Genomic DNA, 26,674 nt, shown 5'->3' with positions numbered 1-26,674 from the left:
GCCCCTCGTTCCACCCGGGAGCGTGGTATATCAAGAATTTCTACTGCTACTACTGCTACTACACTGCTGCTACTACTACTGCTGCTGCTGCTACTGCTGCTGCTCCTACTGCTACTGCTACTCCTACTGCTACTGCTACCGCTACTCCTACTGCTACTGCTACTCCTCCTCCTCCTCCTCCTCCTACTACTACTACTACTACTACTACTACTACTACTACTACTACTACTACTACTACTACTACTACTACTACTACTGCTACTGCTGTTGCTACTACTACTCCTACTGCTACTGCTACTGCTACTGCTACTGCTACTGCTACTGCTACTGCTACCGCTACTCCTACTCCTACTGCTGCTCCTACTGCTACTCCTACTGCTGCTGCTCCTACTGTTGCTGCTGCTGCTGCTACTGCTACTGCTACTACTACCACTACCACTACTGCTACTGCTACTGCTGCTCCTGCTCCTGCTCCTGCTGCCGCTCCTCCTGCTGCTCCTCCTGCTGCTACTCCTAGCCCCCTCCCGCCACCGCCAGCCATAGGTGTGCGCGCCCCAGCCCATCCCGCCCCCTCTTCCCTCCTCCCTCCTCCCGTTCTCGCCCCTGCGTTGCCTCCCTAAAGAGTGGCCGGGGCGGCGCACCCTTCCCCTTCCTCTCAGCCCCCACCTTCGTGGGATCTCCCGCGCCGCCGCCGGCGGGTGCCCCCGACGTTGGCCCGGGTGGTGTCGGCGGTGGCGAGCCCTTCTGCCCCCAACACTCGTCTCCTTCGCAGGGCAGGTGACGGCGGCGGTGCTGCTCGGCTGGGCGGCGGCCCGGCGACCCGACGGCGGTCGCCGGTAGTGGGCGCGGTGGTGGTGGTGCCCTTGGCGGCATGGCGGCATGGTGGCGTGCGGTGGCTGGAGGGGCGCCCCTGGCCCAGATCTGGGCCCTCCCGGCCCCATCTGGGTCCTAGCGGGCTGGCCATTGACATGGCTTCGACGTCCTCTGCGTGGCACGGAGGAGGTGTGCCTCGGACTCGAGGTGGTGGCGCCGACGGCAGGCCTTCTGCAGTGTGAAGGCGGGAGCTTTACAGGCATCTGAGGACCCGGCCAGACCTGTGGGCCCACGGGACCGGTATGCTCCTACTGTCACGTCCGGTTGGTTACCGTCGTTGACGGTGGAGGTTGGGCCCTCCCGCATGCCGACGATGCTGCTGTCGCGAGTCCCGACTCCTCTTGTTCGTTGTGCAGGCCTCTTTCGCGGTGCTGTTGTGAGACGGCGCGGAAGCTTCAAGACCGTTTTGGCGCAGAGAGTGGTGGTTTGTTTGGTGGCGTGCTCCGGAGCGCCCGAGGTGACGGTTGGGATCAGGAGAAATCCCTGTTAGCCGAGCCGACTCCGCTGCGGTGGTGCCTGAGGGTGTCGCCGAACCTTCCTGGAGGGTGTCGGAGGTACCTTTCCTCTCTCCTCGCCGCGTACCGGGGGAAACCCTTGGCAGCAGCGTCGTCATCGTCGCGTTCCTTCTTGGAGGTGTTGATTGGTACCGGCGCTTCGGAGTATAGGAGCTTAGTGGTAGATCCCCGGTGGGCGCGGCGGTCGCGAAGCTTCTTCGTTTTTGTTGATCCGCCGGTGTCAGCATTTGTTTCTTTTCTTTTCTCTTGGGCGTGCCTGTGCTGCTTTCGCCCCAGCACCTATCTGCTTGTATCGGTGATGTTTGCTTTGTAATACAAAGCGGGGGGAAACCCTATTTCGTAAAGGGGGAGAGGCGAGGCAAGGACTTACAACCGGGGGTATGCCGGAGGAGATACGCCGGTGCAGAGGCGGCGGGCGGCGGCGTCTTAACGAGAGGAGTCGGGCGGCGGTGCGTCGAGCAGGCGGCGACGTCTCCTCCAAATCCTCGATTCCCCTCTCAAGGGCTGAAACCTGCATGGAGAGGGGGTATCGGACGGGGCTCGGAGGGTTTGGCCCGTGAAATCCTCGCGTATCAAACGAGCTGTCGGGGGTTTGAGCGTTTCTGGGCCACGCGAGGAATATCTGCTCGAAACCCCCCAATCCACGCGTACCAAACAAGGCCGAAAGATGTATGCACCGGTGTTATAAGAGGCATTTCCTATTTGGCGCTGCAGGCGCCGGTTTCTACTATTTTTGCTAACCGACGCCTGCAGAAGCTACTCGCGGGCCGACCCATCTCACCTCCCTTTTTCTGCTGAAAACTACGCGGGTGACGAAAATTGAACCCGGGACCTCAGCGATTGAACCACACCACAATAACCACCGCGCCAACATGCCCGACGTGATAACCTCTTTTTCCAACTATTCTTATTTCCTCTTTCCTTTTTTCTTTTTTCTATTTTTTTCTATTTCTATTTTTTCCTGGTTTGGTGATTTCTTTCAAATTCGTGAACTTTTCTTAAAATGGATGAGTTTTTTTTCTCAAAACTGATTGTTTTTTTGGTTCAATTCAATGAAATTTTTTCCAATTTTTATTTGAAATACATGAACTCTTTTCAATTTCAATGAGCTTTTTTGAAATTTGATGAACTTTTTTCTCAAAACTGATTATTTTTTCATTCAATTCAATGATTTTTTTTTCAAATTTGATGAACTTTTTTCATTCTTTTTTGAAAGTCCATGAACTCTTTTCAATTTCGATGAACTTTTTTGAAATTCCATGAACTTTTTTTTCTAATCCCATGAACTTTTTTCAAATCTGATGAATTTCTTTTTCAAATTTGTGAACGTTCTTCAAATCCATTAACTTTTTTTCAAGTATGTGAACTTTTTCAAATTTCATCAAAATTATAAAAGTTCATCGATTTGAAAAGAGTTCACAAGTTTGAAAAAAAATCATCATATAAGGAAGAAAAAAAAAGAAAAAACAGAAAAGAAAAATGGAAAAATGAAAAATGAAAGAAGAACCTAAAAAAGATAAGAAATGATCTAACTTAGATGTGCCGTTGTGGCGAAGTGGTTCCCTCGCACGCGCCATTTTTTTCATTTATATTTCCCTGTTCGGCGCGCTCCTGTTTTGGGCCGGCCCAATAGCGCGGCAGCATGGTCGCCGAAACCCCTAGTTGGCGCCGAAGGCGCTGACTAGGAGCTCCCGCTATATTATCTCAAAAAAAAAAAGGAGCTCCCGCTATAGGATGCCCAGATACATACCTCTCCTCGTTCTGTAAACCCTAGCCTCACACCACTCGCCGCCGCCATGGCAGCATGCAGCCGTTCTCCTACCTTCCTCCGTGAGGCCGAGCTCCGCCTCCTGCGCTGTACCCTCCCCACCGCAGCCTCCCGACCACTGACCCCTTCACCTCCCCCGGTCCACCCGCTCGGCCCCGTCGCCGCCTCCGCCCTCGCAGCTGTCGAGCATGGGGACTACGCGGCTGCGCTCGCCTCCGCTGTCCCGCACATCCTGCGCGCCTCTGCCTTAACCGTGGCTGACCATGACTCCCCTGCGCAGTTCTACGAACACCTCGCTGCCGCTGCCGAGCTGTTCGTCCTGGGGGATGTCGGAGGGGGGGCGGCGGACGAGGGGTTCGAGTGCAGGTGCGCGCTTGTTCTCTCCGCAGCGGTGGCGGCGCTGCTCGCATTCACGCAGCAGAACGTGACAGGGTGAGTTGGTAAAGGTCCACTGTTTTGAATCGATAACATCGGAGTACATCATTTCATTATTATGGGATAACCTGTTCAGCATATGGTTGCATGGCTTGTAAAGTTTTGAATGGACAATTCGATTACTTGCATCTTCTCTCCTCTGTAAAAAATTCATTTAGTGTATTCGTCAAGCCTCCAGACATTTGGAAATTCTCTAGTACTAGATGCTAATGTGGCTAATAATATTTGAGTTTGTTTCCAACTATTTGCAGGCCTCCAAGAAAATGTCCACCTGGTCCTTTCTTTAGTACTTCATCATTGGATGACGGCTGGTATATTGATGCTGGAGGCAAGCAGGATCAATTGGCCTCCTTTGATTCACATGTTCATGGGAAATTCGTTCCTTTCTGGACTTCATCATTGGTTGAAATGTGGTATAGTGACTCTGGAGGCAAATGGCAGGCATGGGCTTCTCATCATTTAGCTTCTTTTGGTTCCCATGTTAATGGGAAATTCTTGCTCTTGCAGGTATATATTTCAGGTGGCTTGCTCTTTGTAATTTACCCGATTGGAGTTTCTTTCAGTTTTTATTTCTTTATACTCTACTTGCACCTTTTCTATGGTCTTTCTGCAGACAGTTGCTTTATGTTGAAATATCTCATAATTTGGTAATACACTGGGACTATAGGTTTCTTGATGAGCTATAATGTAGATAATTGTTAGCTCATTTGACTAATTTAATCATCCCGGATGAAGCTTGACCTGTCCGAATTAGTCATTTTTGCGCACATAACATGTACAAAACACATAATGACATTGACACATATGTCTAATGACACTAGACAATGATGTGGATATGGAGATGCAAAGAAGTGTTAAGCAGGCTAATGTTCCTTTTGATTTACGCACAATTGGTGGATGTCCTATTACTCTAGTATTTAGTAATTCAATTTAATTCAGTATTCCCTCCATCCCAAATGCAAGGCATATTTGTTTCGTCAAGACAAGGCTATGGCATATTGATGGAGTAACTGGTTGTCAAAGGGCCTGTTCAGCAACACTCCAACTCTCAATTTCCATTAACTCCGCAGTGGAGCTGAGCCGAACGAGAAAACTCCATGGAGTTCAAATCGAGAAGCTGACTATTCTCCTAGTGCAAATTTGTAGGAGTTGGGAAGCTGCCTTTTCCTGGCTCCGTGAAAACGAAGGAGCTGGAGTTGATCGTTATTACGAGGTGCTGCCACCGCCAAGTGACCTCTGCGTACCGGTTCCATTGATTTCTCCCCCGAACAGCCCATATCTCCCTTTTGGTAGCCTCTCCATCACGGTCGCTGTACATTTTTTAAGGAGAAAAAGGGTGCCGCTCTAGCCTACCGAGCTGGGCTTTGCTCCCTTTGCTCTCAAACGGGCTTCAGCCCATCTAAATGGGTTGTCAGCCCATGTCAGCGACAAGAAGCAGGAGCTGCGCAGCCGAACATATTTCCATTGCTGTGAGAAGCTGGAAATTGAATCTAGGAGTAGAAGTTGAGGAGTTTGGGAAGCTAGGCTGTTGCCGAACAGGCCCAAAGTCTTGTCTTAACAAGTCAAAATACATCTCTTTTTGGGTGGGAGTATCGGATGTTAGCAGTGTTGTTGTTCCATCTCTTGGATCGCCTTTTCATTGGAAATTGGGGCTTATTAAATGCATAATTTTTGAAAGGTTAGAACTTAGAACTTATAACTAGTGTTGTATGAGGGTACCTTTTGTTGGGCGTTGTGATTGATTCTTGACATAAATTCAGAAAATTACAGTGTATCTCATTTTTAGCATCTTAGCCTTTATCTTGTTATTTTGCAGTTAATTGTCTTTGCGGAACTTCTGTTGACAAGCATAAAGAGCCTAGACTCTGATTTTTGGAGTATATCATGGTGGCTGTGCAGATTATCCATGTCCCAGCAGAATATTTTAGATGAGCTATCATCCTCTTTGTTTGATCAAGTACAGGTGTACAAAAATAAAATGTTGGCCCACTTTGGTGAACTTGAAACGGTTTCTAGCTACTGGGGTTCTTTATTAGGTGATGGAGAAGGCTCTTCTTTAGTCTCAGCTGCTCTTTTAGAAGCTGGACTTGCAGAGTATAAGTATGGTCGAGTTGATGCTTCAAGGTAAGAAATCATCTTACAAGTTTCCTAGAGGATATGTGTGCCTTTTGTGTTCTCACAAGAACCTAAGCCTAAGGCGATTATTCTGGATCACTAGTGGTAAACTGAATAACAGTAAGAATGTATCAAGACATTTGTATGAATAGATGTCAAACAGTGATGCCCAATTGTTGCTATCTAATATATCACTAGTTAATTTCTCTTAGGTTACATCTAAAATGAAGTAGATAGTTAGATAGTAGATACTCCCTCCGTCCCATAACCTAGATAGTAGAAATAACCTATGATAGTGTAAAAAATGATCTTATATTATGGGACGGAGGGAGTAGTTGATAAGAAGTCAAATGTCTTGTTTGTCAGACGTTCAAAATAGTATTTTTCTTACTACATGGAATGTTCAGAAATTAGTTTACATTTAGAAATAACTTGGATAGTGGATAGTTGATAAGAAGTCAAATATCTTGTATGTCAGACAGTCAAAATACTATTTCTCACTACATGGGATGTTCAGAGGCTGCTGTGAAGTTAAAATGCTGGGCATAACATGTCTAGACTGACTTAAAGCACGAGCCAATAACTGTAAAAAGTTTATTACACATCCAGGGACATGTTTTTGGAAACAAATGTTCTCTATAGAAGTATCTTCCATGAATGTTTGATAGCTTATCTGTATTGTATTTGTAGATGTATACATACCTGATTTACTATCATAGGGTACCGAAGCTTTGCTGATTTATTCAACTCGTATGCTGAATGGCAGTGAGAACTGAAAATCTGTAGCTGAGCTGAGCATAATATTGTCTTAAAAGAATTATGACGTTTGTATTTGTATAGGTTGCATCTGGATAGTGCTGAAAAGGTATGTGGGATTCATCTTTCCCTCACAGGGATCCTTGGTTTTCGAACAATACACCAGGTATATTGTGCTCGACCTCGTGGTACTTCCTGCTTCTGTTTTAGCTTCTGGAGCTTCATGATAGAGGACCATTTCATTTTGCAAGAAATGTTTTCAAATGAATGTATTGATTGACTTCTTATTAAAATAGACACCACCTGGTTCCCTCTTAGTCTGACTCTTTTGAGGACCTTGTTAGAAAATGAGAAAACAATGATGTATACATCACGTATATACTTAAATGCTACTTCATTTCTATCATTCATGTTGCTGTTGCATAACATATATGGAATCATTATCCTTGATCTTTTTGAAATGATCAATTCTTTGATATAGGTGGACGCGAAGTCCCAAATGGTACTTATTACAAAGACCACTAAACCAGCAGCTGATGAGGGGCAATCGACAGATCAAAGAGGAGCTCCGGATGATGTTGTGGCTTTGAGAAAGATGAGGAGCTCTGTTCCTGGTGAAAGCGATGAATTTTGTGATATACTAAGAAAGCCTTTGCTAACAGAAAATGTGAACGGCTCGAGTAGTGGAAGCACACAGATATCACTAACTCCGGTCCAGCAGGCTGCTGTACTTGCACAATGTTTACATGTTAGTCGGAGGAGTCGGAGTGATGAAATGTCTGGTACGCTCGTATTTTCATTTCTTCTGGACAGTACAAGATACATCTGGTCCGTTTTAAATATTAAATATGCAATATACGATCGGTACCAAAATTTTCTATCTCAGTTCACAAATAGGGTGCTCTAGTACTGGGTCACAAAAATGTCCTTTTTGGCAATAATGATTTCAAAAACTGTTGATGTTAAAGCATGATATGATCGGAGAAGTTCCAGCTGTTGATTATCTCGCAGTTCTCTTTTAGCTGTTCCTTTTTTGTGGTTTGCCTTTGTTCTTTTGTCTGGTTCTTGTTGATCCTTCTATTTCTTGTACTATATTTTTATATTATATATACGAAGCCTAGGCTTAGAATAGCTTATTCCCCTAGTAAAACAGTACAAATTGTAGTGAAATAGTGTACCAAATGTAGTAATTCTGGAACAAAGTAGTTAATAGTGACTTGGGTCGTAAACAATGTAGTCCAAAATCTCTGCATTTTGGTGCCTATTTTACTATAGTTTGGACTGTTTTACTAGGCGGTGTAGCTATTCTAAGCCTACCGTGTATATATAGAATCTAGCTAGTATCTTTTATACCGGGTGAAGTTACACCCACTTGTTTAACTGGGAGAAGTTACATCCACGTTTAAACCTTTTTTCTACTACCGGCTGAAGTTATCCCCACGTACATGTGTTTCATACAGTCTAGGTAGTATCTAACATAGTGCAGAGTATGTATCTATACTGTGTACTCCCTCCGTGAAGAAATATAAGAGTATGTATCTTTACGGAGGGAGTAGCTTATAAGGCTACTTAGGTAGTATACATACTACATTGTTTGGTGGTTTGTGCAAGGTCCATAGGTTTTAGTGAGTTCTTAGAATTCATATTTATACATAAAAAGGGGCATGGTAAAATAATTGTACATACTACTTAAAGGGTGAAGGTGCTAAAATTCTTGAGTGTAAAAGCATAATGTAGAACATTAGAGGTTATTTTTCTTGTCGTCTGTTCACAATACACTTGCATCATTTCCAAATGACATTTAGTTTGTTTTGCATACTTGAAGTTATTGGAGAAACAAAATGGGAAGAAGCAACCTTTTATGATCTATAAGCATTTTGTTTTATAGTTTGTCATTGTATTCTCTTTGTTAATCTGTAATTTAAAACAGAGCTAAGTACTCCCTCCGTCCGGTGAAGAGTGTACATCTAGAAATTTTAGGACAAATTATGGGGTTGAGTAAAAAATGCATTGGGAAGGTGCAAGCCATTATCTTTCTCCTCTTTAATTACCCACCCTCCAATGAGCTAAGTGCATGTAGAAATTAAGAAGACCATGTGTAGATTGCTATTGGTCTTGATTACCGTGTGATGAGAGAGAAGTATTTTTTCCTACTTTAATGTGCATTGGGAAGATAGAAGTACACTCTTTTGTGGACAAATTTTGAACCTAGATGTACACTCTTCACCGGACGGAGGGAGTAGTGTGTATTAGCATATACAGTTAGCACGTATGCACATTTCTAACTTCATATCAATTTTTATGTTAATATGACCTGTTCTCAATACTATGCCCCAATATTTTATATCTTCATATTTTTTTTTCATCTATGTGTTTGCTTAAGATTGAGCATGCTTCACTGATTCTTTTTGGTTTCATGCATTTTATTTCTACGTAGGATGGGAGATGGCACCGTACATAGAGTCAATTGATTCTCAAGATGATTCGTGCTATGTGGTAGGTTTTAATTGCATCTTAATTAATTTCTGGAAACATGTGCACACGAATAGGTAAAAGATTATTCCCCAATTTGACGATTGCTCTGTATGCGACTTTGTTTTTATTTGTTACTCCCTCCCCAAAATAGAAGAGCCTTTTTTACGATGTTCAGTGGACGTCATTGACCACTAACATATACAAAATATGTAGATTGGGCATATATGAATGACACTATTGTATTTGTCTTGCAAAATACTTCAATGTCATACGAAAATCCGCTTCTGAGCCCAGGTTCATCTGTACCGTCCCGTGCTGATGAACAAAATCAAAACAAATACTTGAAAAATTCAAAAAATTCCAAATTTTTTTGCATGGTAGATAATTTGATGTGCGAGGTCCGCTCTAATTTGCATATCATTTGGACATCTGAGCAGCTCTTGGCAAAAAAGACAAATTTGCTGTCTGTAAATTTTTTACTGTTCATACACTGTTCTGACCTGATTTGTCTTTTTTGCCGAGAGTTGCTCGGATGTCCAAATGATTTGAAAATTGGAGCGGACCTCACACACTAAATTTTCTACCATGCAAAAAACATTTGGAATTTTTTGAATTTTTTTGTGATTTTTTTCTGACCGGGTGCAGATGAGCCTGGGCACCGAAACGCTGCACCCAATGTCATATCTTTACACTAATTTTGTAGACATATTGTGAGTAAATCGTAGCCAAAGTTGCTACAGTGTTTAACTGTAGTTACTTCAGGTCTGCTCTCTCTCATTCAGCTCTCTGTCTCACTCAGGTCAGGTGCCTGTGTGATATTCTGCGTATTAGGTGGGAGTCCACCCGCAGTCGGACAAAACAGCGTGCACTGTTAATGATGGAGAATTTGGTAAGTGCAATATCAGTTCCTACACTTGTGAAATTCCTCAATGTTTCAGATATACTACATTCATCTTGGTAGGACCAATTTTTTCTTAGCTCTTGGCTCTTCGTAAATTTTGCATTTTAGTTATTAGACTCTCTTCAATTCCTTTATTACTTTTTTTCATTGTTGATACTTATTCTCTTAATGACAGTTAAGATTTGATTTAGCAGTTTAGGTTGGTTGTGCAGGTTTTACTTAATTTCCATATTTTATTTATTCAATAATTTAGCTACCACCCAGTGTAACTTGAGATGACAGATGGCATCAGGCGCACGAGTGTTGCATCCATGGGGTAAGAGCGCAATTCATGCTTTGGGATGTTGGCGTGTTCGCCGAACCTTATTAACTAATCTCCTGGTGTTGTCTTGGTGTGATGCTTGCCCTTGGTAGACCATCAAACGCCTTTGGACCTCTAACATAAGCTTTGCTAACACTTGGGTATTTACGGTGTTATTTGTAACAGGCAGGGTGAGTGTGGACGAGAGCAGTCCATTATCTTAGTTATATCCTGGGGATTTGGTTGAACTGAGTTCTTGTTTCCTTCTAGGCATTTATTCTCCTCCTCGCATCCTCCCATTCTTAATCCTCTGTTCGTTCTCCCAACCCCTGATTCACCACCCCAATCAGTGTTGTCCACCAGTACAAACTAAAATAAAGCTTGAAGTGAACACTGCCTTGCAAATACAAGTTAAGAAAAACGGCTCCTTGGATGGGCAGTAAATTTGTACGACATACAAAAAATTGTCAATTAATTCCCAATTATTTGTACTCATAAATGTTCATGTGTTTCTTGTGCCCATAAATTTCCATGAACCAAGAACACATTTGTGCCTTTGGGAGAAATAAATCAAATTTGGATGCTCTAGACTTACGCTCACAATTTTTTTAAAGCACACAAAAAGACTTGACGTCTGCATGTCTTTAAGCTTCTCATATTCTTTTGACATTTGATACACCTTCGAATTTCCGTGAAAATATTACCTACTTAGATCACACTACTTGACGTCTGCATGTCTATATACATATATATAGACAAACCCACTATCAAGCATTAATTGATATTTTTCTGCTCCCACAATGCGCCACATCATCAAAATTCTTGTAGCTGTTGGATTTGCTATCTTGTTCTAGCAACAACTGTTCGATCTGGACATGGAGTGTCACTCCACCATGCAACATGCAGTATTGACGCACATTCTAAGTGGGTTTTAAATCCCATTGCATTTAATTGGGGCATATTTTACATTAAAAATCACATTTTATATTAAGAATTTTCTTTTGTGCAGCAAGTTCTCACATGTGCAAAATTTACAACTAATCAAAAATTCTGCAGGAATGTGTGCGTTTTCATTTAGTTATTGTAAAGATAAATATGCTAATGACAGCCATGTAGTGCATGCATTAATTAGGACCAACAGGTATGACCAGATTCGTCTGTGTTGGTCAATTGATCATAGTGAGTGCTGGATCTTTATTCCAAAGGGCAAAGTATTCGTCTGTGTGCTAATAAGTTCAATACAAATGCTGCTGCTAACATGCAATTTGATGTTTTCCTTAGATTGAAGAAACGAACAAAGAATTTCCAGTGGCTTCAGAAAGAGCCAGATTGGTTTTTGGAGTCCATATGCCGACTCTCCCTGCATTAAGGAAGTATGTATTGACATGCCCAAGCATTCATACATTTTGCAGCAACACCTGTCATCAAATGCAACTTATTTTTCTTCTTGTGAACTCAGAGAATATGGCGACCTGTTGATAAGCTGTGGTTTACTTGGAGAAGCCCTGAATGTTTTCAAAGATCTCGAATTGTGGGATAATCTTATCTATTGCTATCGGTATGCATTTCCATGTGCAAAGTAACTCATGTCCTTCAGCTGACTGCCCTGTAATAACCTACTCTTAATATTTGACAGATTATCGGGTAAAGTTGCTGATGCAGTTAGTCTAATAAATACACGGCTCTCCATTACACCCAATGACCCAAAATTATGGTAAGTAGATCTTGGAGATTATATTGATTTGATTTTGTGGGATATTTTCATTTTTAATAAGTGTTGCAGATAACGTTTGGCATTTCTTTTAGAGTTTGCTATGCTTAAATCAGATTTTGCAATGTTAACTTATTTTGGACTTCCCATATGAAAGAGAACAAAAATCATATTATTACTAGTGGTTCTTAATAAGTGTTGCAAATAACATTTTGCATTTCTTTCACAGTCTGCTATGCTTAAATCAGCTTTTGCAATGTTTACTTTTTTTGGACTTCCCACTACGAAAGAGAACAAAATCATATTATTACGGAGTTATCGTGGCACAGGTGTCTGTTTATGTACGTCATAAATATTTTTTCTCACCAGGCATCAGTCATAAATATGCATCATTCATCTCCCGTGGCTGTCTTTTACTCGATGGCCACTCTTCACGTCATTCTGTTGTAATCTTGCTCCACTTCTTGTCATTGTGCCATGCAGTCAGTCATGCACGTCTTCCTTGCAACTTTAGGGCATATCTGATGCTTTTCCCGTCGCCTTTGACGGATGGTTGTGCATTAAGCACCCTGCCTTCTGGATAATGAAAGCGTGACATGTGGCAACATCTGTTTCGTGCATTCTACAATTGTGGTCAAGGTGGCTGTTAGCAGCGCCTCACTCTAGTATGGATGATGAAGGGGGTATGGGGTGGCTACTCGACCGGTTATCACTGCCTCACCCTAGTATGGATGATGAAGGGGTGACGTATGGCAACGTCAACGTCGGTACCCTGCATTCGACAATAGTGGTTAAGGTGGCTATTTTTGTAGGCAGCTCCACATCATAGTGTCTCCAGCTCCGTTCTATGATGATTGATGAGTGCTCCGCTGGCGCCATTCCGCACCAAAATAATCAATTATCACTCTGTTGTGATCTGCATGTCTGTGTGCTCGAGTTGTTGGTATGTGACCCGTCTCACCCCCTTGTCCTTCACTGGTTCAATCCCTTTAGGGTGCTGCCGCCATGTCATAAATGCAAGGATTATGATTGACTAGTCAACATGAGTTAGAAGGAAAATAAGCCCAATTGTGGTTAACGATTACCTAATTAAGCCAACTCTCCCCTTCCCCCGAGTTGACCTGGGGTACAAACTCATTGAGTAGTGATGGACTACTGGACATTAGTTAGAAGGAAAAAATAACTCTCAATTTGTTTCTCGAGAGAGGAGTTGGTTGGATTCTAGTTTTCAAACCAAAGGGCAAGCTGATAGTCAATTCTGACAGCTTTTTTTTGTGGTCGCTCCACTCAAGATTGGGATTCTTAAAGCAAGGGAAAAAAAAATACTAGGAGGGCCAGAGGGCGACTAAAGTTGACATGTGAGTAGGCGGTAAAAAGGGACTTTTTGAATGTACCTAGAGATTTGGCTCTTGATAGGACTGCATGGAAATCAGCAATCCATGTGCCAGAATCTTAATTTACTTGATACTTATTTTACTTTTTTTTCTCTCTCTTTTTGGTTTCCGTACATTTCTGTTGGGTTTCTTTCATATCTAGCCTACCCGAACTTGCTTGTGACAGAAGGCTTTGATGTTGTGGTTGTTGGTCGCTTGATTCGGCCAATGAGTGAGTCGATCTCCAAGTTACGACTAGTTGAGGGACGCATAATCCTTGCATAGATGTCATTGTGCACTTGTCATTCCACTCATGTGCTTGTGACAATCAGTTTACGCCCCCCTCCCCCTGGTAAAACGGATTTGCGGCACCGCGCGTCATTGCTTGGAATAGATGCGTCAAGCCCGTATTGCATTTTTTTGGGTCCGATAACATTTACACCGGTCCCCAAAAAATAGCATAAAGTCCCGTAATAGTGAAATGTAGATTACAACTTTGTCCTTGCCGTTGCCATGCCAACTACGCCTTGCGTCTCCTGGACAGCGTCGTGTGGCAGCCCTCCATGGCTCGTGGCCAACCTCAAGGTGGCGGCTAGCTAGCTAGCTAGCACGTGGTGTCGTCCAGTGTCTCCGCTTGCCTGAGCTCTCCAATTTCAACGTGATCGAGCATCCCCGTTGACCCACACATCCTCCCATGGGAGCTTCGACGTTGCAGCCATTTGCCGCGGGAGAGGTTTCTGCTGAAGTTTCACTCCCGCCAACCGTTTTTGTGAGATAGAGGTGTTTAGAGTACATCACGGCTAAGCCGTGTAACTTTTAGATTAGTTCGCGCGTCAAATTTTCTTGCCGGTCGCTTGTTCGGCGTTTCTTCTTTCGCCGATCATAGATCGGAGCACATCAACATCACGCGCCTCTACTCCAACAAACGGCGTCGACTCAATCTCCGGCAACTCCTCTTAACACGACGCACCTACGGATGCCTTGACGCGTCATCGCTAGCTGCTCCGTTTGCATGTTGCCACCACGCTGGCTCATCTTCGCGAACATTGATTGAGACGAAAGTCCCTTAGTATGTGCTTCTCCGTCTACACAAGGTTGCACCTGCATCGCCTGTGGTCATCATCGCTGACAACTACATCGCCTCCCAGCATTGTCGCCGCCACCACCGCTCATGGTCTTGGTTAATGCCAACGGGTTCTTCTTCGCACCCACTAGCGCTGCCATGCTACTACATGTGGATGACTCAGGTTTAATCCCCGACATCTACTACCTCGCGTTTAACACCGCAAAAGAGCTCATGCATGTGGATAATATAGGCTCGACCCTCGGCACCTACTACCGCTCCAGCTCAACCACCTCCCCGTCTATGTCCACCAAGATCTCTGCCAGGGTCACAGTCTATTTTTTATTTGCACATGCTTGTGTTCAATTTTTTTCTTGCAACCAATTCATCTATTCCAGCAACACCGGCGGGCTACATCGGCATTGGGATGCCGCTCTGTGCATCGATTGTACATGGAGGCCTTCTCTGCTACTCTTTCGAACTATCTCACATGGTTCGTGATGGTCCCTGTCTTAGCATGTCTGGTACTAGCAACACCACGCGTGCCTTCGTCCCCGGTGCGCTCCAGAGTCTAGCAAACTTGGCTGGAGTGTTGCTTACCCCGACTCCAGCTACGTCTACCTAGAATTCACTACCGCGGCAACCGCCTTCCGGTCTTACTAGGTGTCTTCGCTTGCTCCGGCGGCCGCTGCCGAGCTTGGCTGCGTGCTCCGGCCTTGCCTATTTTACGATTCACCTCAATAATTGGCTCAAAGACTGCAGATATAGGGTACGTGGGTGATAATATGCGGCGACCTGCAAATTCTTTTATGGTATCTATTTCTATGGGATGACTCTGCTCTGGCTTGTGCTATTTTGTATTCTATCGGCACCAAATAGGTAATTCTGTCTGTTGTTGAATAGTTTTATTTTTTATTTAGGTGTTCACTTGGTGACGCTACAAATAACGATGATCATTATAAGAAAGCATTGGAAGTCTCCAATAATAAATCTGCTCGAGCTCTGGTATTCATCTCTTTTGTTTTGCTCACCAGCCTCTCATTGTGGTACTAGTGCATAATTTAATGGGAATTGGTCTTACATTCTCTTATCTCTTGGTGCAGCGTTCTCTGGCTCGTAGTGCGTACAACAAGAACGACTTCTATACATCCAAAATTCTTTGGTAAAATAATACATTTAATAAACATGTATGTTTACAGTTACTTGCTTGAAAATCACTTTCCTTCAAACTTTGCGCAGGGAATCTGCATTGGCATTGAATGCGTTGTATCCAGATGGCTGGTTTGCCTATGGTATAACTGCATGGAAGGTAACTTTTTTGAAACCATTTTATACATTGGAAATTTCTTGAGCCGGTACTACAAGAGGATATGGATATGTTTTTTACAAAGCGATATGGATGTTTGCTTACTACCTATGTATGAGTATATTTTGCTGGGCGATGTGGATATGTGATTATTCATCAAGTCACTACAGAAATGTGTTCTACTATCTGAGATTTGTCTGTTGGGAGTATAGCAAGTACTGTGCAATTTCTTAGAGTTTTCTTGCAGGGCTAGTCAATGCAGTGGTACCCTGAATGTTGATTGTGCCTTCAACCAACCTGCTCTACCGTTTTCACCATTTATCCTTCTGTCTGTTGGTGACCTTCTGTCAACCATGGAAATTGTGGGCATGCCACCATGTCTGCATTTTTCATAGTTCCTGTGCATGTGTTGCTTCAACATATTTGGTTGCTCATATCATAATAGATGAACATTGGTTTTTATTTTTTGAAAAAAAAAACAACTTGAACAGACATTAGCTGTCTTGTTTTGTTCATGCAGGATAAAGATCTTGAGAAGGCTTTGGATGCTTTTAGTCGTGCTGTGCAGATAGATCCTGAAAATGGAGAAGCATGGAACAATATAGCCTGCCTGTATGCCCCCCCCCCCTTCTATATTTATTCCTTCGTTACTATGTTGTAGCTGTGATGGAATCAGGTGTCCTCTTTCTGTATTTATTCACCTTGTAGTTAAAGTTAGCTTCTCTCCTTTGCACTGTTGATATTTCTTTATTTCAATTGAACACTTCAGCTGACCAGGTCAAACTAACGCCAGAACATTTTGGTTTTGACATCTTGTTGGATAGTGCTATGTCGTCTCTTCGTCTACTTGTGTATATAGTTCATTTGGAAATTATAGTAGTGTACCAGACAAGCAAGTCAAAGCTGCTACATAAGCTGCAACCACTCTTGTTTGTTTTGTGTGCTTTTTGGCCCAAGCAATTTTCATGATATTTCGTTTATAATGCAAGCAATAACATTTTGATTTTTGTGACATAAATTTGTTGGAAATTCTTTCTTCCTATCTGTACACTGGTATTTGGCTAGATGGTTTATGTGTGTGCTGCAAAAGCTGCAGTCCTTGTATTTCATAGTTGTATATATAGGATACAAGGTCGGTACATAGGTATGTCGGTTCGTACACTGGTACTTGGCTAGATGGTTTCTGTGTGTGCTGCAAAGGCGGCAGTCCTTGTATTTTCATAGTGGTAGGTATATATAGGATACAAGGTTTGTACATAGGTATGTCGGTATGGAACTGACAGCCCACTAGTGTTAACCAAGATGACAAAATAAAGTTTCTTACTGCTACCATAGCTTAGTTTCTAAGGCTTACATATTGAATGGTGGATACATAAACATACTAGATTAAATCCTAAGCAAGGGTTATTCTCACAAGATTTTCTCTTACATGTTATCTAATATTGTCAATTTTCCAGGCACATGATTAGAGGGAGAAGTCAAGTATCAGTCCAGTCATTCAGGGAAGCTGTTAAGTTCAAGTGTGTATCACCTCCTATTCCATAAGTATATTAAGTAAATTGTTTGTTATTAAAATTAAATCATTTATTTATAGGAGGAATAGTTGGCAAGTTTGGGAAAATTACAGTAAGGTTGCTTTGGACACACACAATATTCGACTGGTAAGAAGTATATTGATGTCAATACTTCCAAGCTACATTTATACTTTTCTGCTGATCACACACATAAGCACAATCCCCTTTACGGATTCTGATCGTGACTTTATACTTATTAATTATCTTGTTTCTGTTGAAGGTAATAGAGCACATGAGAACCCTTCTGTTAGTATAGTATATCTAAATAGGTTAGTACTATATATGCATAGATAATTACACAAAGATAAGAAAAGAAACTACTCCAGCAACTGGTTGAGGTCGAAACTGACTTGCAGCGATGCTCTTCCCATGGCCTTTGGTAACTTGGCTTCTTGCATCATACTTACAGATATGCAATGGTTTGTTTCTTCCTTTACTTATAATCTTTGGTACTCAACGGTTTAATAATTAATCTCCATATTATGCCAAGTGTCAAGTTTGTTAATCTCATGAAGTAGATAGCTTTTCTCCATGTCTCCCTGTGGGGCTGACATGTTCTCTCATTTGAATATCTGAGTATCTTAGGCCTATACGCCAGCTATAATGTGTTGTAGAATGACAAAATATAATGTATGGTATCCTGTGCAGACACTTGAAGCTACCAAAATGGTATTAAATTTGTCCTTCAACAAGCGCTTCAATGTTGATTTATTGGACAGGGTGATGACCACCCTCGAAGAACAAGCTACTCATCTTGATGATACTCAAGACGCTAAATCCATCGGCAACACTTCAGATGATTCAAATAAAGAGACCAGGCAATCAAGTCAATTATTAGATATAATTGGTGATATCCTTGAGCAGGTTCATAAGTTTTTACTTGACTTTCATCTTTATTCTTGCATTGATCTGCAGTTTATCTGATTGGTTGTGTTTCTAGATTGTAAACAGTGGGGCTAGCGTTCCAGAGATATGTGGATTATCTGCTAGATACCATAAGAGCAAGGGTGACCTTGAGAAATGTTCTAAAGCTTTGCGCAGTCAAGTTCAGTATCTAAAGGTTAATAAACTTAGTCCACACTGAATGACTTGCCTCTTTTATCTTCTTTTTGGTTGCTATATGTCTTGATGTTTTACTTATGGTGCATAGTACTTCTTTCCAGTAGTCTGCTTAGCCAACTGGAGATAGGGCACACACTGGGAAAATTGCATGTTTGAACATAAATATATTGAACAACACAAGTTCAAACAATAGAGTCGAGCACACTCAAATTGATATAGCATGAGACCTATTAGCGCAGACACACCAGATTCTTCAAGTCAAGCTCTCAAGGTACATGTTCGTCTACACACAGTTCATCAAATCAAGCAATTTGAATTATATATCTGCATCTGCACATGTGTACGACTGCCTATTCTACACCAACACAACAGCGTGATGGGTTCATTGGAAGATGTGTCCTAAATATTCATCTTCTTTGTATTGTTCAGAAATTTGGTTGACACAAAATCCAAATCTGGCCTGGAAGCTAAGCTAAACCAGATTCTTCTGGGATTCCTTAAGTTTCATTCTATATTTTTGGAACTTCCTACATCTTATACAATCATTGACCTCTGAAATGGCATGTGTGAAAAGTAACTTGGTATTCCTATTCCGATGTCTACTATAGAGTCAAAAATACCAGGAATACTGGATTTCACTGTTGGGCATGTATGGTGGGTTTGTTTCTTTTGCTGTTTTTGTGCAGTCAGGAGGGCGGCAATATTGTGGCATCCTGCTTAACTCAATTGTCTCCAGTGAGGAGAACAGGAAATGAGAGCACTGTATATAGTGTCAAAAGAAAGTCTCTTGTTTTTTCTCCATAGTTTGCCCTTCAAATTGAGCTAATTGCTGTGGATCATTGCAACGGTTAGAAATAGGATTTGTTAGCAACCAAATTCAACGAGTACCAAAGTGACAATTTGGCCATCTGACAGAAAAAGAAAAGAAATGCAAAATTTCATGTTTGAGGCATTGTCAAGCATGAGGTGGGCAGTGGGCACTGAGAATTGGCAATGAGCCAAGCCAACGAGTGCACACGCACTGTGTTGCCGAGATGCAACAACGCCTTGCCGTGCCCTCTTGTGCTGCTGTTCTGGTCTGCTGGATCATGCTGTACAACATGCATGCTATGTGTGTAATATCGCACGTCTTTGCATGCGAACATGGGTGTCGGAACTGACTCTGATTTAGTTTTTTGTCTTGGAATTCGGTTCAGGTGTCAAGAGTCTGATATGGCTGACTCGGCAATAAATGTTTTTGGACACTGATGTGTGAGTAGCTCTGCTGCCCATGCCATACAGTGCTGTGTGCGGACTAAATTGCACCCTGGTGACGGATTGGGGCATGCTGAGTCACAAGACACACCTCTGACATAGACATTCTTGTAGCCTGTAGAATGTAAGTGGCATGCTATTGGTGGTTGATGGTAAGATGCTGACCAGTGTGAGTCGGCCCATTTTGCCCGGCCAACACAGCTCTTGTTTCATTGTGCTGCTCAGATGCATCGTGGTGCCGCTGACCGGGTTGGAGCTATTGTAGTAATAGGATGGGGGCTTATCAAGATTGTTATGGTCGTTGGCTGTGATGATGAGCAGCCTTGGTCACCAGGGGTAAAGAGTGTGACAGAAGGCTGGTACACTGATAAGTTGGAGAAGGGGAATGGTGTGGGGAGGCACGAGAAAGAAAGAGTGGATAAGTTAGAGACGGTTTGGCGAGATGTCTTGTATTTTATTTTGGAACGGAGGAAGCACTCCCTCTGTAAACAAATATAAGAGTGTTTAGATCACTATTTTAGTGATCTAAACGCTCTTATATTTCTTTACGGAGGGAGTATTTGGCAGTGGCAAAATAACCCATTTTCCGTCTTTGCAATGGCATCTACAAATTGTGCGTGTTTGCGATATATGATTTGCTTTTACTGATTCTGCGTACCTTGTAATAGTGTTTGTAAACCCTAATTGCTCCTTGAGCACCTTATGAAAAAAGGCCACCCACGCCAGTTGGATCATGTGTGGCCTCCCCAAAACCTCCTCTTCTCCGGTTTACTGTGTATGTGTATTCGTATATCCCCACTATCTTCTTAAGTAGCACTGACTTTAATATATGTATAATTACTTATTCGTTTGAAAATCTTATGAATGGTGTTTAAGTGCTGACTTTATTTTCTCGTTGAATCCAAGTATTCCTATTTCATTGTTATTTTCTACATGCAACAGACTGTATATTTATGTTCTGTTACTCATCGTTTCACATCATCTTTGTGACTGTTATCTTCACAGGGTTCAGAATTATGTCATGACCATAAGAAGTTCAAAAAGTATGCTCAAGCTTCTTTGCAGCTTTGCAAGTTCTACATGGAAATTTCATCCATGACAGGAAGCAAAAAAGAATTATTGTTAGCGGAGATGCATCTTAAAAGCTCCTTGAAAGAGGTACCTGAGTTCTGGTTTTGCTGCCCACTATATATAGTTCATGAGGAAATATCGCAAAATCTCAACAACTCTGGCACCCATATCTCTTAACCACCACTTTCATATTTTTTTCCACATGACCACCATTATAGCCACAGGGGACTGTGTCTTAAAGCCGAAATCTTACCCCTTAGGTCTCTTAACAGCCTTGGCCCACATGTGCTGGTAGGCAAAGAACCGTCCTGTAACACAGCCATGTAGCAGATGGACGAGGCATGAGTTGAGGCCGACCAGCCGGTGTAGAGCGTGCTCTCACGTGTCTCTTGCCTCCCTGCTATTATTTTTTCCTGCCTAGGAAACTTTCGAGTTGCTGCCATTGTCGCCACCATCTGCTGCGTCTGAGCACGCCATAATGGAGGTGAAGAATGGATATGGTCAGCAAGCAGCCAAGCAACTCAAGCAGCTCGATAAGTTCCAAGTTGGGGATGAAGGTGATGGTCAAGAGTAATAATCTTTTAACAGCACGTGCTCTCAAATAGGCCAAGCATTCAAATGTGGTGTAAAGAAATTACAACAATGATGCTACGGCTGCATGGGATAATTGGTCTGGCTGACTGATGGATTGTGCTGCTGTCACACCTGGTCTGATCGATATTTGGGGATTTGCTTTGTAAGTGGCGAGTTGAAAGTTGGGCTGAACCGAGTTCCACAAATGAAGTGAGCGACAGCAGCACTCTAGTGTGGCTTATACTGGTGGTCAGGCTCAACCCGTGATTCACCATTCATTGATATACCTTCTGGTGGAGCTTCTCTTCCTCCTCAGCACTGACATACGGGAGCAAGCAGTCAGTAAGGCTGTTAAGAGTCTGAAAGTGTGAGATCTGGGCTTTGAGACACAGGCTGCCCATAGATTGGTGGTAAAAAGCAACGTTGAAAGCTCAACAGTTGTGGTTTTGCAATATTTACTACTCCCTCCGTGCCATAATGTAAGACTTTTTTTGACACTAGTATAGTGTCAAAAAACGTCTTACATTATAGACGGAGGGAGTACTAATTCTTGAATGATCTACAAGGATGTAGAGTATAGCCATCTTTAACAACAAAATTTTGTTCTTGAACATGTGAAATACAGATCAGGAATGACACATGAAAAGAAAGCCATTCCATTTATAATAGCTGACCCATTTCTCTCAGTACTGGAATTTGAGAAGTTCTCCCTGATAATAAAATATTGATCTTATCTTATGTAGGGCTTGAACTTTGTAGGCTCAAAGGAGTATAAAGAACTTGATGACTGCCTTGTTGAATTAAAGGACCTGATTGGTGCTGCCTAGACTTATTGAGGTAGGTTTGAGTTTTTTCCTATTTTAGTCGTGAATTCTTATCTTGCGATTTCTTTGGCGGAGGCTGTTAATATTCTCTGTATCTAGTCCTGAGACTTGTGTGGCAGTGGGCACTGGTCTTAGAAAGTGGGAAATATGTTTCTGGGTAATCTTCATACTCCCTCCGTTCCTGAAAGTAGGGCGTGCATTTTCCCCCAGAAGTCGAACAATGTAATGTTTGACTAACCTTTTGAGAAAAACGACCAAAACCTGTAAATACTTCATTGGCATCATATGAAAATATATTATATTATGTATTTAACTGTATTGATTTGGTATTATAGATATTAATATTTTTTTTCTAAAAACTTGGTCAAACTTCACACTGTTTGAATTTTGAAAAATATGTAGGCCTTACTTTTAGAATCGGAAGAAGTATTTTTCCAACAATTTGTCATGTGTGCAAATGCATTGTTTGGCATAATCTGCAAGTAACTTGGCAAAACCATAAAGGTATAACCCGCAAATATCAATTAGGTGTGGCTACTGCCAGCTGCGCATGTATGTATCCGTTATAAACAACTTTTGTTGTAACCATGCGCCACCTAGAGGTGCGAACTGGCACCTAATTATTGTACAAGCTAGTTTCTATGTTTGAACAATAAACGAGTTATCTCCTGCTGCAAAGCTTGGTGTTGATGCAATAGTGCTATTTGTTTTCGCCTTTAGGCACGATACCTGCAATGCATGTCGCACTGTTGCTAATTGAAGTTCCCATCTCTAGCTGGCAGGTGCATGTCAATGCTCTAATTGGAAGATGTGTTTATGTTTTCTCCTGTAAATACCGATATGGATGGTCCAATTTATGATGTTTCTTTTTCTTGGTAGATCTGACTTGTGAATCAAGGATACTTGGGTCACACAAGCTTGATTGGTGAAATCTTGGTTACGTTGATGAGCATCGTCATGTCAGCGCCTGGTTGAAATCTCAGTTACGTTGATGAAATGTAGGTTGATGAGCATGTAATCTTAGTGCATAATTATTTATGCATGTTTGTAGAATTATCATCCAATGGATGCCATATGTAGAGTATTAGCTGCGGTTTTTGGACATTGTATCATTAATTGCAGCATACTTATTTACTAAAAAAACTTATTTACAAATATGGTCCAAATGTTTGCCTATGAAGCTTAGTAATTGTGATTGATGGACATTCTGTTCTGGGAATGGGAGTGACGGGGAATACGACGAGGCATAGTGAAGATCAAGGCACCGTGGGGAGCGAAGTCCGTTTTAAGCCTTCAGTTTGTAGAGCTCGTCGCAATTGATCCCGACTGGGATCGCAGTGTACTCTCACTGACATGCCAACACCACATGTCATATTTATCTTTACAAGCCACCACTCCGTCGTCTTCGTCCGCCAGCCATGCCATCTAAGACCTTTTTTTGCGGCGAGCAATATCTGTCACATGTGTCGCATATTAGAGATCTATCCATACGTGTGGGTGCAGCTATTTTGTGTCATATGTCCAGCAAATACTATTCATCTTTCATCCCGCGTGTGTGGCATGAAGCAAATATGATCACACGTCCTGGCGTAGCTATGTTAGTTACCCATGGGATGACGCATTAGTTACCCGAGGGATGTCAACTTCAGTTATTCGGAATGGCAAATATAGTTGTAAAAGCATATGACATCTCTCTTTGTTTTGGTTAATTATAATTGCCATGTCTAATTTATGGTAGTTGCATCGTGTAATCAAACCATTGCCGCGTCTGATTAACTATTTGCCACATGTGGTCAAACCCTGGTTGCCACGTGTGTTACCCTAGTTGCCACGTATGCACAACTGCAGTTTTAATGAACCAATGAATCATAGTTGTTATGTATGTTTACCTAGTTGTCACATACGTGCAACTGCAGTTGACACTATCACCATACGAGCGTCGTGCGGGCGAAGAGCAGCTCACCCACAGTGCGTGGATTGGGTGGTGATTGTGTGGGCAAGAATCAGCTCACCCACACACGCGTGGACTGGGTAGTGACTGTGTAGGCAGGAATTGATTTGTCACACGGCGCAGCTGGCAACCGCGCGTTGCGGGTCGTGTGGGCGAGCGCTCTGGATTTCAGTGATAGTGAAAAAGAGAGACCAACAGAAGCCCTATCTGGACGAAGCAAGCCAGTGCCAGTGCAAGGAGCAAGCTTACCTGGCCCTGGAGTGGATTGATCCAGTTCCAGCGCCATCATAATATGACATTCTAGGGTTGGCGCACCAAACACCCATACAACACGCTATGATTATGTGGCACTGAAATTCAACAGATTCCTTCAAGATTCGTGCAAAACATAATAGACATAGATCAAAGCGTGTGGGCGAAGTGCAGATATGCCACATGTGTGAGCGTTATCATTACCCTTGGCCGCCACAGCCGCAAAGCCTCCTCCGATTCAGACGTGTTGTTCTTGTTGGTCAGCAAACTGACCGTCCGAGAAGGCCTGGAGCGCCGCCTCCACATCGATGGTAGCAGCAGGGAGACGAGGCTAGTGAGGCGGTGACTAAGGTTGAAATGTGAAATCCTCTCAAACAAACGAATCCTCTGATACTATGGAAGTCATTGACACAATGAAGAACGGTGGAGAGTAGCGGAAGCAGCGGCGGCAATTTTTGAGGATTGTTTTTTTTATTGCCTGTGATTTTTCACAGACCAGTTTTGAACATTGTAATAGAGAAGCGAACAAAGTAGCTTATGAGCTTGCTAGATTAGTAAAATATTCCATGACTAGGGATTGGATAAAGGAGCCCATGGAAAATCTTGCAACTATTGTGATAGATGATGTAACCATTATTTCTAATTAATAAAGTTCAAGCTATTTAAAAAAACCCGAATCAGTAGCTAGCTCCATGTATTCATAATTTGTTCAGCTAGATCATATGGTTGTGAGCTCTCGGCCTTTATATGTCGTTTTTAAAAAAAAAGAGAGGGACCCCCGACCTCTTCATCTGGATGATTCATGCAATCACTTTATTAATTATTCACATAAGACCTTACAAAGTCATACAACAGTAAGACTGAAGCACCGTCTAGGCAACATTTGTCGTCACTCCTATCCAGTTGATGTAGAGATGTTGATAGTCTGGGCCTAATACCAGACATATCTCGCAGCCAAACCTAACTTCTAAGACCTGAGATCCCAACCAGGACGCCTATCGGGTATGGGGCACCCACCAGTCCAGCGCACTCCTCAACCAGGATGTCTAGCTACCGTCGGCGTCACCATGACGCCAGACAACGCCACCATCCTGCGCTCGTCCATCATGACACGCTCACCGGCGAGACCCCGCTGCTCCATGTCGCCGAGACCCGCCGTCATGGACGTGAGAGAAGGCACGCCACACCACCTCACGCCTCTTCCATCCGGCGCCGCTCCACAAATGATGCCCCCAATAGGGAACCCGACACCGCAGCACCACCATCGTCCGATCCGGTGATCTTAGGATTTCTCCCTGAGCGGCACGAGCAGGTTGACGATAGTTGCTTGACGATGCCTTCATCAAGTTAACGGCGTAGACACCGCCATCAACTGCCATGGCCGGAGTTTGGCTCGGTTTTCACCGACGACTATGTCTCCACAACTCGCCGCCGGTGCTAATAGTGGGATCCAAGATCCGTCACTACCAGCCTGGCCAACCGCCTTTGGTGGAGAAGGCAGCCACCACCATCATGCCCGGGCCAAGAGACCCGGACGTCCTCGTGCCGCGAAGATTACGCAGGGGGATCTCCTCTTGCCGTTGTCGAGACGAGGCACAATCACAGTGGATCTAGATCTAAACCCCTCGGGCCCAGATCAGATCTCATCGGAGCCAAACTCTCATCCGCCAAACGACCGCCGGAGATCGCCACTGCCAACCCGCTGCGCACTGCTATTGGAGGAGGAGAAAGATGGACGCCGCTGCCCCCATGCGTTACCACCGGCCGAGGATTGCGCCGTCGCCGCCACCTCATCACAGGGGCTTCCCCCAGCGGCGTCCTCAGCGACAGCGGTGGTAGTGGGAGGCAATGGAGGGGGAGGGCTGAGGGCGGTGTGGACGGGGACTCCGCTGCCGCCTCGGGGGAGAGAGATCTGGCCTTGATACGTCGTACCGTGCCTCAAATGAATTGGACATGGTAACTTGCTAAGTCAACCGTACAACAGAGATGTGTGGTATATGGAAGGAATGGAGTCGTTGTGAGCTCTCTGAGTCCTGATGCTATCTTATTTGCAGTGCGTGGCAGTACGTCGCCGTTGCCGTGGGGGCGGAGTGCGGCCGGGCTCCGTGCTCGGTGAGTGATTTCGTGGCGCGGGCGGAGGACCTCGGGGGCTCTTTCAAGGTTGGCCGACGGCAGGCGTTCGCACCCGGTGGCCGTGGTCCTCGGCAGAGCAGAGCGCAGGGCTGGGCCGTGCGTAGCGCTGCTCAGGTGGGGGCAACCCGACAGGGGTACGCAGGCTTGCCCGTCCTGACCATGGAGTCGGGTCTCCTTCTCAGGGCCCCTCCACCGACGCTTGTGAGGTGGTCGCGGCGGCCGCAGGGGCGCAGGCGACGGCAGGGGAGCCAAGCCCTAGGGTTGAGACGATGGCGTCGTGTGGGCTGGTGGGCCCTGTGGAGCCACAGGGTTCGGTGCCCAGGCCCACGTCCAGGCTGGGTCAGGCCCAGGTGCCTGCTGGGAGCCCTGTGAGGCCGTGTCTGGGGCT

At 43.8% G+C, this 26,674-nt stretch overlaps 1 protein-coding gene across 7 annotated transcripts; it reads left to right on the top strand.

Annotated features, from left to right (window-relative positions):
- The first annotated feature begins 3,118 nt into the window (after nucleotides 1–3,118).
- Nucleotides 3,119–23,107, top strand: LOC119340061 (tetratricopeptide repeat protein 27 homolog). Of its 7 annotated transcripts, none has more exons than XR_005164349.1 (22): nucleotides 3,119–3,588; nucleotides 3,843–4,098; nucleotides 5,408–5,715; nucleotides 6,547–6,628; nucleotides 6,944–7,244; nucleotides 8,900–8,958; nucleotides 9,737–9,826; nucleotides 11,421–11,512; nucleotides 11,599–11,697; nucleotides 11,776–11,853; nucleotides 15,207–15,291; nucleotides 15,390–15,448; nucleotides 15,526–15,595; nucleotides 16,113–16,204; nucleotides 17,050–17,112; nucleotides 17,187–17,253; nucleotides 17,815–18,030; nucleotides 18,107–18,226; nucleotides 20,488–20,640; nucleotides 21,870–21,963; nucleotides 22,671–22,732; nucleotides 22,830–23,107. XR_005164349.1 is itself a non-coding variant. In XM_037611973.1 (22 exons), the coding sequence occupies exons 1-20, from the start codon at nucleotides 3,185–3,187 to the stop codon at nucleotides 21,951–21,953; spliced, it is 2,778 nt and encodes a 925-aa protein (XP_037467870.1). In that variant the 5' UTR covers nucleotides 3,119–3,184; the 3' UTR covers nucleotides 21,954–21,963; nucleotides 22,726–22,732; nucleotides 22,830–23,107. The 7 variants fall into 7 exon arrangements, 4 of the variants coding, with proteins under 4 accessions (XP_037467870.1, XP_037467871.1, XP_037467869.1 ...); XM_037611973.1 differs by having other exon boundaries at nucleotides 22,726–22,732; XM_037611974.1 differs by lacking the exon at nucleotides 22,671–22,732 and having other exon boundaries at nucleotides 6,562–6,628.
- The last annotated feature ends 3,567 nt before the right edge of the window (nucleotides 23,108–26,674 follow it).

The sequence above is a fragment of the Triticum dicoccoides genome, chromosome 7B (assembly GCF_002162155.2).
Source record: "Triticum dicoccoides isolate Atlit2015 ecotype Zavitan chromosome 7B, WEW_v2.0, whole genome shotgun sequence".
NCBI classification, from domain to species: Eukaryota; Viridiplantae; Streptophyta; class Magnoliopsida; order Poales; family Poaceae; genus Triticum; species Triticum dicoccoides.
The sequence above is the reverse complement of the archived record's forward strand: the minus strand, read 5'-3'. Positions and strand labels throughout refer to the sequence as shown.

Bases quoted from the DNA above. Each gene is read 5' to 3' on its own strand.
- LOC119340061 (XM_037611972.1), top strand. From the start codon at position 3,185: ATGGCAGCATGCAGCCGTTCTCCTACCTTCCTCCGTGAGGCCGAGCTC. The intron at 5,716-6,546 runs GTAAGAAATCAT...GTATTTGTATAG, and splicing joins GGTCGAGTTGATGCTTCAAG to GTTGCATCTGGATAGTGCTG. The intron at 6,629-6,943 runs GTATATTGTGCT...TCTTTGATATAG, and splicing joins GTTTTCGAACAATACACCAG to GTGGACGCGAAGTCCCAAAT.